Source organism: Vombatus ursinus, unplaced genomic scaffold (genome assembly GCF_900497805.2).
Source record: "Vombatus ursinus unplaced genomic scaffold, bare-nosed wombat genome assembly UNPS02014803.1, whole genome shotgun sequence".
Lineage (NCBI taxonomy): Eukaryota > Metazoa > Chordata > Mammalia > Diprotodontia > Vombatidae > Vombatus > Vombatus ursinus.
In genome coordinates, this window is record NW_020954581.1 from 1100852 (window position 1) to 1113041 (window position 12190).

The 12190-nt window shown below is 40.6% G+C and overlaps 1 protein-coding gene across 2 annotated transcripts in view; it reads left to right on the plus strand.

Moving 5' to 3' along the window:
* The window catches only part of DDAH1 (dimethylarginine dimethylaminohydrolase 1), a 199758-nt gene that overhangs the window by 137435 nt on the left and 50133 nt on the right, over positions 1-12190 (plus strand). For both annotated transcript variants that reach the window (XM_027873947.1, XM_027873949.1), the window contains exons 2-4: positions 1019-1118; positions 7423-7496; positions 9671-9790. In XM_027873947.1, coding sequence (XP_027729748.1) covers positions 1019-1118; positions 7423-7496; positions 9671-9790 — 294 coding nt within the window. The remainder of the gene's footprint in view (positions 1-1018; positions 1119-7422; positions 7497-9670; positions 9791-12190) is intronic.

A 12190-nucleotide genomic window follows, 5' to 3' on the forward strand; every position in this document is an offset into this window, starting at 1 on the left:
TAGGGCCATTCTTAGGGGGTGTGGGGTTTGTACTTAGGTAGAAAAAAGAGTTGACAGTCTCTTACAAATCAGTTTTGAGTAGGTAATAGAAAGCTAAACACATAAAGTGATAGAATTCCTTTGGAATCAGGGACCAAATTCATAGATATTCATCAGTCACTCCTCTCTCTGCATCTTGCCTCTTCTCTGGACTTAATCTAAGCAGCTTGCATCAAAAATTTTCTTTGGCCTGAACACATTCTGTATATTTGTTAATTATCTGTAGCATTGGTGTCAAACTCAGATAGAAACAGATCCTGCAGCTTGCATGTAGACTTAGAAAACCATAAATTAACATTATCTGTGTTTTATTGTATTTTTATTCATTTTCTTAAACATTTCCCAATTATATGTGTATCTGGTCTGGCCACAGTTAGGAGTTTTGAGGGCTACATGGAGATCAGTTCCCTGATCTACAGGGAACAAAATTTGTTGGAATTGCTTTTTTATCTATTTGATTATAAACTGGAAAGACTATTTCAAATTTATGGAAACACTTTAAATTCAACACTCCAAAAAAACTTGACTAGAAAACAGAACAACTTTTTTCATATTGGTTTATGCATTTAAATGCCATTGGAAGTGATGGTCCTTTTGTATATTGACTCATACAAATGTGATTCCTAAGGTAGAGTCTTAAAATAAATTCTATACTTGTTGGCCAGGTATAGGGGGTAGGGCTTAGGCCTTTGAAGGAATAAATCAATTTTCGTAGTTCACTATTGGTGTTTCAGAGATAGACACCCTTCTAAGGAGAGGTATCTACAAAAATAACTTAGCCTTGGGATAGAAAGGGATGAAAACGAATAGTTTCTAATGGAAAACTTCCTCTTTCTCACCACCAAGAGGAAATGAGTTGGGCTTAGTGATTGCGGCCATTTCTGTATGGCAGGTGCTCATGTAGAAGGAGAAAATGTTTTCTTTTTCAGAAATAGTAAGATGGTTTTTGAGATTCTGAATTCCTTCTTTTTCTCCACAGGTTGACATGATGAAAGGAGCATTAGAAAACCTTCAGCTCAACATAGTAGAGATGACAGATGAAAATGCAACCTTGGATGGTGGAGATGTTTTATTCACAGGTATGGTGATATATGCATAGCTTCTCCAGTTTTTTTAAAATAGATTTCTGTTTCAGAGGTGATTAACTCAAGACTGAAATGATTTACAGATAAGATTCTTTCCGGATGGTGAAGTGAATTTTAATAATTTGGGACATAGATTGGTTTGGCTTCATGCCACAGTAACAACAGCAGTACCGAGAGTTAAGATTAGGGACCGGACCTATGATTTCAATGAACTAGGGAATTCCCAGATGAGGAAACTCCCTCCACCAATGAATATCAGTACCTGTTCTGCAACCTATTGTCTCAGAAAGTTGCTTAGAGCACTGAGAGGTTATGTGAATGACCCAAGGTCACACAGCCAGTTTGTCAGACATGGGATTTGAACTCAGATTTTCCTGACTCCATGGCCATCTATCAATTATACCATGCTACCTTCACCGCTATACCATGTTAAGTAATACTAAACAAAATCCAAATAGCTAATATCAATATTAATTTCCTTCAATCATCTTCTTGGATAAAATTGAGTTGCTTCTTTGAGTATTGTGTGGTCATTAAAGGAACCATGTTTTTACCTGTTAAATAACCATTCTAGTTCCTTATGATAATGTTCATAAATAGCTTGCATTTATCTATTGTTTTAAAGTTTCCAAAGAACTTAACATTACATGATCTCTTATGATCCTCACCACAACCCTGTGATGTAAGTATTTCATAAAATCTTACACTAAATCCATGATAGTCTAAGTCAGAGGGTTCTTAACCTGGGGTCCATGGAAGGGATCCATGGAAAGATTTCAGGAGGTATGTGAACTTGAAATGCATCTTTTATTTCACTAATCTTCAAATGAAATTTAGCATTTCTTTCAGTTATAATTTTTAAAGAACCATTATTCTGAGAAGATGGCTCAGAGTGAGTGTAAATGGCAATTGTTTCTGTTCTGGCCAGAAGCTCTGAATGTCTTCCTCTCCAGAATGATTCTTTTATGAAAGCAAACTATGCCTCAATTCTTACCTAACCTTTAATTACTGAATGGGTGTTGTCTCAGACAAACTAAGACCTTGGAAGGACTTCAGCTTAAAAAGGCCAGGGTCTCCCACTGCATCCAGGGCCATCACCCATTGTCCTGACCTACATCTTGCCACTGGACTCCAGTGACTCTGGAGGAGAGACTGAGGCCAGTGACTTTGCACAACCCTGCCTCACTTAAATCCAACTCACTCACAAGTTGACATCACCCTCCTGATGTCATCAGTCCTCTTCAAGAATGAAGAACAAGCGACAATAGGCTTCACCAGACCCTCAAAGTGGGGTCTATGACATAAAAACATTTAAGACCTCTTGGTCCAAATCAAATTAAGGAGTTAGGGTAGTTGGTTAAAAAAAAAAAAAGCAACCAAAATTCATCTTTAGTTCAAAGCCAAAGGTAAAAGAGTATTGTTTTTGTAAATAGAGTCAAAGGTAAAAGAGTATCGTTTACAAAAACATCAGAAAGTGAGCATCTGTTGCCAGTCACCCAACAGAATACAGGGTCACTAGTACATTCTAACCCGATGCCAGAAGGGAAGAAGGTCCTAGCTGTGTGACCCTGGGCAAGTCACTTAACCCCATTTGCCTAAAAAAATTAATCAAAAGGGAAGAAGATAACAATAACAATATAGAAGCTAGAGTCATCAGTCTTAACTTTATTCCTAGGTCTGATATTAAATACCAAAGTCAGATCATTTGACTTTTAATGCCATCTGTGACATACCAAGTCACTGAACATACACACATTGCATCTGCCAGGTAGGAATTCTTCAGGAACACCTGGCCCCATGGATCTGAAATTTATCCCAGATGCCATACATGAACCTTGGGGGGGGGGGGGCAGTCTGACTAGCATAGGCCAGCAAGCACCCTGTCTCCAGTTAAATGGAATATTGAGGAGCCTGAAATGTAAAGGACTTTTCTCTGTAGTTATTTACAAGATACAACTACTATACAATATATAACTGAATCCTGGAAGGTACAGGTGCCACCAGGAGCAAAACTCAAAATAAACATGCATTGTAAATTCACGTAGGAGCCATTTAAGAAAGACATCAGTGTATCATGTTCAGAACCACTGGCCTAGGAGTGAAGAAACCTGGTTTTTTAATGGTAAATGTGTCACTAATTTGCTGTGTGACCTAGGAACGAATGACTTAAACTCTCTGGGGTTTATGGAGTTGGGCTAGATGCTTCTGAAGGTCCCTCTGCTTTCTGAAACATCTCCTTTCCCTAGGGTTTCTCTCCCTACCTCTCTGCTAAACCCAAGAGATTCAGGGGTTGTCTTTGAAACCAACTAGGGTAACATTACTCTCTCAACTAGCTAACTACTGGTTTTTTTTATTGTAGATGACATATATTTGCCTGAAACCATGATGGCTGTAAGGTTTATTGTTCTTAGCACAAAAATAAACAACTCCTCTTTATTTACAGGTGCCAAGATCACACATATGTATGATATGTTTGTGATCATAAATTGCCTTTTGTCATTTTACCTACTCTTTTTTAAGCAGCCTACTCAGCCATGATACCATATTGACAGAGCAGAAGCAATTCCCCTGCATTCCAATAATCATTCTAAAGCTCAAGATTTATCATGCTACCCCATTCTTCAAGACACTAAGTGGTTCCCTATTGCCTCTAGGAGCAAACATAAGCTTCTCAGCTTGGCGTTAGAAACAGCTGGAAGGCACAATGGATAGAGCACTGGACTTGGAGCCAGGAAGAACAGAGTTAGAATTTTGTTACTTACTAGCTGTGTGACTCTGGGCAAGTCACTTACCCTCTGGGAGCCCCAGTTTCCTCATATGTAAAATGGGGATGATAACAGTACCTACCTCACAGGGGCATTGTGAAGGCAAAATGGGATAACACAAGTAAAGTGCTTTGCAGACTTAAAGCTAGTTATCATTATGTAAATACTAGCTATCATTTAAAACATTTCACAATTTGGCTCTGAGTTGAATGTATACTATTTCCCTTCCTGTGCTCTCAGTTCCTGCTATGCTGGCCTTGTCACTATTCCCTAAACTCAGTATTCCATCTCCTACATCCATACTTGGAAGGATCTCTGTCCTCTCCTTGATCTGGTAGAATCTCTACTTTCTTTCAAGGCTCAGCTCATATACCACCCCCCCCCACCCCACCCCCCCGCCATAGAGTGCTTTTCCAGGTCCCCTTATTTGTTAATGGTCTCTCCTTCCTCCCCAAATGATCACGTTTATGCTTCTTTGTATGCATGTGGTATTCATCCAACAGAACATACAAAGACTGTTTTTTGTTCTGTCTTTGAACTGCCCTCATACCTCGTACACAGTGCTATTATTGACGTTTCAGTTGTGTCCGACTCTCCGTGACCCCATTTAGGGTTTTCTTGGCAAAGATATTAGAGTGGCTTGCCTTTTCTTTCTCCAGCTCATTTTACAGATGAGGAAACTGAGGCAAACAGGGTTTAACGACTTGCCCAGGGTCACAAGCTAATAAGTGTCTGAGGCCATATTTGAACTCAGATCCTCCAGGGCCAGCATTCTATCCACTGTGGCACCTAGCTGCCCATACCTCCAACTTAGTAGGCACTTAATAAATGCCTCTTAGGATAGACCAGATAAAGCACAACAAGGAGGAACACGTTGCCTGCTCACCTTTGCCTTTAGTCACCTATTAGGACAAACCGAGCAGGAAATGGAGCATGAGATGCCTCTTGTTTCTCCTTCTGTTCATTATGCTCCCTTCCCACATACAGTCTACCCATTTACTGCACAATTAGGAAACTGTCTTCAAACTCCTTCAGCCTCTGCAAGGTAACCGTAACTGTCAGTCAAACGAACGGCTGCTGACAGCTGCCTTTTTCAGCCCTGTCTCTTTAAAATATAATGTGATTATTAAACCACTATTTAAACAGTGCAAAACAGTCCTGGGGTATCATTTTATTTTTGCCAAGCTAGAGAAGGTGCTAAAAGACAAGAACTCATTCTGGGAGAGGCTAAAGGAAGACAGGCATACTAATTCAATGCTGATAGACGTGTAAATTAGTTCAAACGTTACTGGAAGACAATTTAGAATTATGCAAGGCAAGTTACTAAATTGTTCATACTCTTTGACCCAGAGATTCCCCTACAGGGAACTGTAGTCCCAAGGAGATTTTTGACAGAAAAAAAAAAATTAGTTTATAGCATCATTCTAACAAACAAACAAAAAAACTGGGGGGGAAAGTGATCAGTAATTGGGAATGGCTGAACACATTATAGCTTATGAATATAAAAGAACGCTTTTTGCTGTTCATTTGTTTTAGTTGTGCCTAATTCTTCATGACCCCATTTAGGATTTTCTTGGCAAATATACTGGAGTTGTTTCCCATTTCCTTCTAGCTCATTTTACAGATAAGGAAACTGAGGCAAACAGGGTTAAGTGACTTACCCAGGGTCACACAGCTAGTAAATATCTGAGATTTGGACTCAGTAAGATGAGTCCTTCTGACTCAGTCCCAGCACTCTACCCGCTGCACCACCTAGCTGCCCAGAAGAATGCTACTATGCTGTCAGTAATGATGATTATTAAGAATGCAGAGAAACAAGGGAAGCTTTGTATGAAATGATACAAAGGGACAAAAGCAAAGCCAAAAGAACCATATACACAGTGATTGCAACAATGTAAATAAAGTCAACATGGAGGGGTAGCAAAACCCTGGTCAGATACAGTAGTTATCATTGGCACCATCTTGTCCAAGTTAAAAGAACATCTATCCTTTCGCTTAAAAAATGGATAAGTAGTTTTGAGGGCTTATATTTTGTGGGGGGGGGGGTGAGGGGATTGTTGTGAAGTGTGGGAAGTGTCTATTGTGTAAAAACAAAAAGTATCAGTCATTTTTAAAATCTCTTTAATAATCCTCTCCAGAATTCTGCCCCAGCTATCAAGCTTCAGGTCACTGGCCTCTAGTTTTCAGGCTCCAGTCTTCCCTTTGTTTTTGAAACTGAGAAGAACATTTGTCCTTCTCTAGTCCTGCCTAATTTCTAATATTACCCATAATCTTTTGAATACCACTGACAGTATTACAAGCATCACATCAGCCAGTTCTGTTAGTCCCCCGGGATATATTTTATCTGAGCCCGATTCATTTAACTCATCAAAGGCAGCTAAGTGCTCTTACTTTGTTGTTCAGTTGTGTCCAACTCTTCATGACTCCATTTGGGGTTTCTTCACAAAGATAGTGGGGTGGTTTGCCATTTCCTTCTCTAGATCATTTCATAGATCAAGAAACTGAGGCAGACAGGTTAAGTGACTTGTTCAGGGTCACACAGCTAGTAAGTGCCTGAGGTCAGATCTGAACTCAGGTCTTCCTGACTCCAGGCCCAGAGCTCTATCCACTGCACCACCTCCCTGCCCTTTGCTCTCTTGCTACTTCCTAACTTCTCTTGGATATTGACTCCCATTTTCTTTTTGTTTTGTCCTTTCGAGTCCAGTCCAGTCGCACTCCTTGATAGAGAAAAGAGAAACAAGCTAAGAGTCGGTGGGCTCTGACTTTGTTCCATCATCAGTTATCTTTGTCCCGTCCACCTCAAGCATCAGGCCTATGCCTTCTGTGATCCTCCTTTTTTCCCTAATATGATTAGAACACCTCTGTTGCCTTTGTATTCTGCATCCAGCGCAGAGGCTATTGATGTTTAAATCTACTTTGAGATTGAAATCCACAGATTCTGGCTCCTAGTCTAGCATTATTTCATCTGTATTATGTTGCCTCTTCAACAACAAAACCATAATAGAGTTTTGTCAGAGACCAAAATACAATGGTTCTTGCTCTCAAGGCATTTACGTTTGATCAGATTCGGGAACAAGCTGAAAGATCAATCAGTGATATGCTCACCTAGACTAGCTGTTCTCTACATTTTCTGGATGTCCATGGTATTTAAAAGGAAGAAGATTATTTTCATAAAGAAATTCCCAATACTTACAGTGATTTTCTTTAAAATTGCAATTTGCATTGCCACTGACTTGTAAAGCTGCCATTTTGTTTCTGGTCACAAACCTCTTTAATTTTTCCCAGCCAAAGAAAACATTTCAAAGGTTGTAAAATTGTTTATGAAAATAATTTTATTCTATCTTACCAGCTAATTTAGTCATTTGTTTAATGAGCTGATGCTTGGAGTGGATAGTGGTAAATGGGGTGGGAATAGCATTAAGGTGGACCACCGTGATTAGAGAGTACTGCGTTGTGCTTTAATTATATTTTAATGAAATAAATGGTTGATAAGTTGGTAGGGCCTCTCACTGAGTCTGTGTCATTTTATCTAGGCAGGGAATTTTTTGTGGGCCTCTCCAAAAGGACAAATCAACGTGGTGCAGAAATCCTGGCTGATACTTTCAAGGTGAGTAAAAGGATGGTTGTGCCTTGCAAATAGCAGGTGGTCAGTAAATGCTGGTTGAAGGAATATATGTATTTAATTAATTCTCTAGCCTAAATAATGCATAGTAATAATAACTCACATTTCTATAGCGGTTTAAGGTTTGCAAAACACTTTGCATACACTATCTCATTTGAGGCAGTTAGGTAATACAGTGGATAGAGCACTGATCCTGGAGTCAGGAAGACTGGAGTTGAAATTTGGCCTTACACACTTACTAGCTTTGTGATCCTGGGCAAATAACTTAACCTCTTTTGCCTCAGTTTCCTCAACTGTAAAATGAGAATGATAACAGCAACCATGTCCCAGGATTGTCACATGGAACAAATAAGATAGTATTCATAAAGTGCTTAGCACAGTGCCAGGTACTTAGGCTCTCTATATAAATGCATATTCCCTTTCCCTTGATCCTCATGATAATCCTGTAAGGTAGGTGCTATTATTACCCTCATTTTATATATAAAGAAACTGAAGCCAAGAGTGTTAAATGCATTTCGCAGTCACGGAGCTAGGAAGTATCTGCGGCAGGACTGGATCTCAGAGCAGATGAGTGTCATACAGCTAGAAGGGTCAGAGGTCCTCCTTGACTCCAAGCCAACGCATAAGCTGTCAATCACAAATATTTCATGAGCCATTGACCTTTTATTTAGTATGTGGTTGTCCTAGTCTCACCAGAGGTTTGTGTTTTTGTTTGTTTTGGGGGGAGGGGCGGAGTTAGAGGTCCCTTTTGCCCCTTCATCCACAGTTATAAAATCACTGTCTTACTCTTGAATAGACACATACGCATGACGCAACCGGGGCAATTTTTAATTATCTGGTTCTTGGTTTGGCTACAACAGGGAGATTTGTATTTTCAAACCAGGCTGTTAGGGAATTCCAAGCAAACTGACTGGCATCACATAAAAGATAAGTAACAACTGTTTAAGATCTAGGTGTTTGGCAATGCCTCCTCCTACTCTTTGTGGACATAAGGAATCAAGAGATGCTTTTGTCTCTTTGCAAAATATTTGAAGAGGAGAAAGCCCCATAAAAAAACATTAAATAATATCAAAGTTTGTGGGTCTTCAGTACATACAACAATAGTCAAAACTAACAGCTTATGTTACAAAACACTTCATGCACATCATCCCATTTGATTCTCAGAATGACTCCATTAACAAAGGTAATGCCAGTTTTATTTTCCCCATTGCTACAGACAAAGCAACTGAGACTCAGAAGGGTCAGATGACGGACACAATTTATAAAGAGCAGCACTAGAACTCCAAAGCGGATCTTCTAATCTTAAGCCTAGTGTTCTGCGTGATTGTATTCTTGATTTTTTAGAACCCTCTTTCCCAGGTCCCACAGAACAGGCAGAAATTTAAAGAGCTAATTCTTCTGTAAAATATGTAGCTATGCCATGCTTTCTCCTTAGAAACTTGCCTGATTTGGCAAATTAGTAAGCCCCCAAACTTCTCCCAGAAGCAGAGGCCCACACTGACATTTGACAGGCTATTAAGTAACTGTGAGTCAAGGAACACTATAGTGTCTAGAGAATGCAGAATGAGCGTCACACAGATTATATGTCGTGACTGGGAGCTACGTAACCCTACAGTCCCTGAGTTTTTAAAAATGGGTATTACACTGAGAGGGGCCTGGTGGAAGTGAGCAGGCTGCAGCATCACCCAAATAAAGAACCTTGAAGAAGAATGGCTCTAAGGATGTCAACTGGGGAAATGGATGCTCAACGAAGCAGATAGGCTGGTCAAGTAGCAAGGGTGTGGGATGAGAGGTAGACAGCCTGAGGATTCCCCTGGTGTCTTTGTGACCTCAGAAGAAAATGAGGAAAGCCTCAAACAAGAAGGGTGGGCCCTCTGTGCTGAAATTATGGGAGGATATGGACAAGAGCCATATGGGATAGGCAGGCCTGGGTGGGTTGTGATCTGTATCATTAAAGGGAACTCCCAAATCCATGAGGTCACAGATCCATTTGAGTAATACTGCCCCCCCCCAAATCCTAGCTTTCCCTCCAGACATTCCAGTCCCCTATAACAGCCTTTGCATGGAAAGATAGGGTTTAGGAAATGCTTTTTTGATTTAATTTGGGATGATAAAACTCAGCAGCTAAAAAACTTCATAATTTTCTGCTTTGTGCATAGGATTATGCTGTTTCTACAGTGCCAGTGGCCGACACTCTGCATCTGAAAAGTTTCTGCAGTATGGCTGGACCCAACCTGATCGCCATTGGCTCGAGTGAACCTGCACAAAAAGCTCTCAAGGTAAAGTGTAACAGACTGGAATGCCCTGCCGTAGGGTGCAGGGAGACGCTCAATGTCTTCTTTCTAATGCCTGCCTGCTTTCAGACAAAACCAATAAGCCCGAGTTGGAACATTCAGCAATGTGCCAGCATCATGGCCACCTGGGATGTGCTCATTTACCCATAGTTATCTCGTAGTAATAAGGGAAATTCACTGGAAACTGCTTTTTCTCAAGAGGCAAAGATCCATATTATAGCAAATACTCATTTCTCACTTGTTTCTCACTTCAAAGGGTGCCTTGATTCAGATGCACCTGAATAGCTCAATTTCTTCCATTGCCTTGATTGTTTATTTAGAATCCACCATTAAAGCCTCAAAGGCAGGAGCTTTTGTAGAAATATCTCTTCGTGAAAGGAAAGTGAACACAGGTACAGTGGGGGCTGTTTGCCTTGTCAACTTCCTAAGACCCCCATGGTGGCAGCCGCCTGGAAACAGCTGGCGTTCCTCTGGGCAAGCTGTCTTCCCTCTCTGCATTCACTAAAAGATTCCTCCAGCTTGTTTTCAACCATCCTTTCCTTTTCTCTACTCTCATAGTATATCAGCCATTGAGTTGCTAAGCTCTTTCTGTCACTGGCCTGAATCTGTCTCAAGATTTTGGTTCTGCCTCAAGAATTTGGTTTTGCCCCATGGTGGTTTATTCTCAGAGACAGCTAGGTAGGACAGTGGATAGAGCACTGACTTGCAGTCAGGAAGACCTGAGTTCAAATCCTGCCTCTGATACTTCCTAGATTTGTGACCCTGGGCAAGTTACTTAGCCACTGTCTGCCTCCGTTTCCTCATCTGTAAAGTGAGGATCATCATAGCACCTACCTCCCAGAATTGTTGTAAGGATCAAATGAGATAATGTTTGTAAAGTGCTTAGCACAGTTCCTGGCACATTGTATTTGCTTAATAAATGCATGTTTCCTTGTTTCTTTTGGAAGATCTTTTTGTTTTTTTAGTTCCGCTTAATTTAGAGAAAGATGAGCATATTTTCTGGGAGTAAATCACTGGGTGTGTCGGAAAGAAGTGATTTATTTGAAAGGTGACAGAGCCCCTGACAGATGAATCATCATCTCATACAGTGAGGCTGTTTACTAAGGGACTGTTTGTAGTGACAACAGGATCAGTGATCACATCCTTTGCCACGTACGGCGTGTTGGACTGCTCATACATGCAACAGATTGAAAATTCCTTGGGAGAAGGAACCAGACCTTGAGCTTCTAGCCCTATAGTACCTCCTACAAAAGTACTCATCACATAAGAAGGGCTCTGAAAGTAGGTGTAGATTGAAAAAAGAAGTGGCAACTTGGCATCCTTGGAAGCAGAAACAACAGTGGCTGTTCTTTCTGCCTTCAGAGAGTTTTTTATGCACTTAGGAAATCCAACCTTGAGTCTCCAAGCTCTTTGCATCAATCATAATAATAACTAACATAGCTAATGTAGCTAGCTATAATAATAGCTAATATCCTCTGTGCCAGGCACTAGGCTAGGCACTTTACAATCATTATCTCATTAGATCCTTACAACCACTCTAGGAAGCAGGGGATATTTGTGTTCCCATTTTACAGATGAGAAAACTGAGGCAGAAAGAAGTTAAGTGACTTGCCCAGGGTCACACAGCTAATAAGTGTCTCGGATTGGATTTAAACTTAGACTTTCTTGACTCCAGACCCAGCACTCTATTCACTGCACCACCTAGCTACATCTAACCTTTAAGTTTGTTATTGCCCAACAGGTGAGAGCCAACATATCCAGGCACATAGAATCATAGATCAAGTGTTGGTGCTTTCAGTATTTTTAGGGCCTCTTTTATAATGTGAGAGGTAGTTGTAATACTAGAAGTGAAGTCAAGTCAACTGGGCAGCTAGGTGATGCAGTGGATAAAGTGCCAGGCCTGGAGTCAGGAAGACTCATCTAAGTTCCTGAGTTCAAACCTGGCCTCAGCATTTACTTGCTGTGTGACCCTAGGCAGGTCACTTAACCCTGTTTGCCTCAGTTTCCTCATCTCTAAAATGAGCTAGAGAAGGATGACAAACCACCCCAGTATCTTTGCAAAGAAAACCACAAATGGGGTCATGAAGAGTCAGACACGACTGAAATGACTATACAATATTAACAAGTAAATTGGGTTCCAACTCTGGCTCTGAGATGAACTTTATTACCATGGACAGCTCACTAAAATGGTGATGTTCACTTTTGTATTACCTCCTTCACAGGGCGGCATTCTTACAGCACTATATAAATGGACTGAGTGGGCTTACCCTTCAGTATTTCAAAGATCACGTGGTCAGTATCAATCAAAGAACAAGCATTTATTAAGCACTTACGTGCCAGGCTCTGTACATTCCCTGCCCTCCATGAGCATACATTCCAATGGGA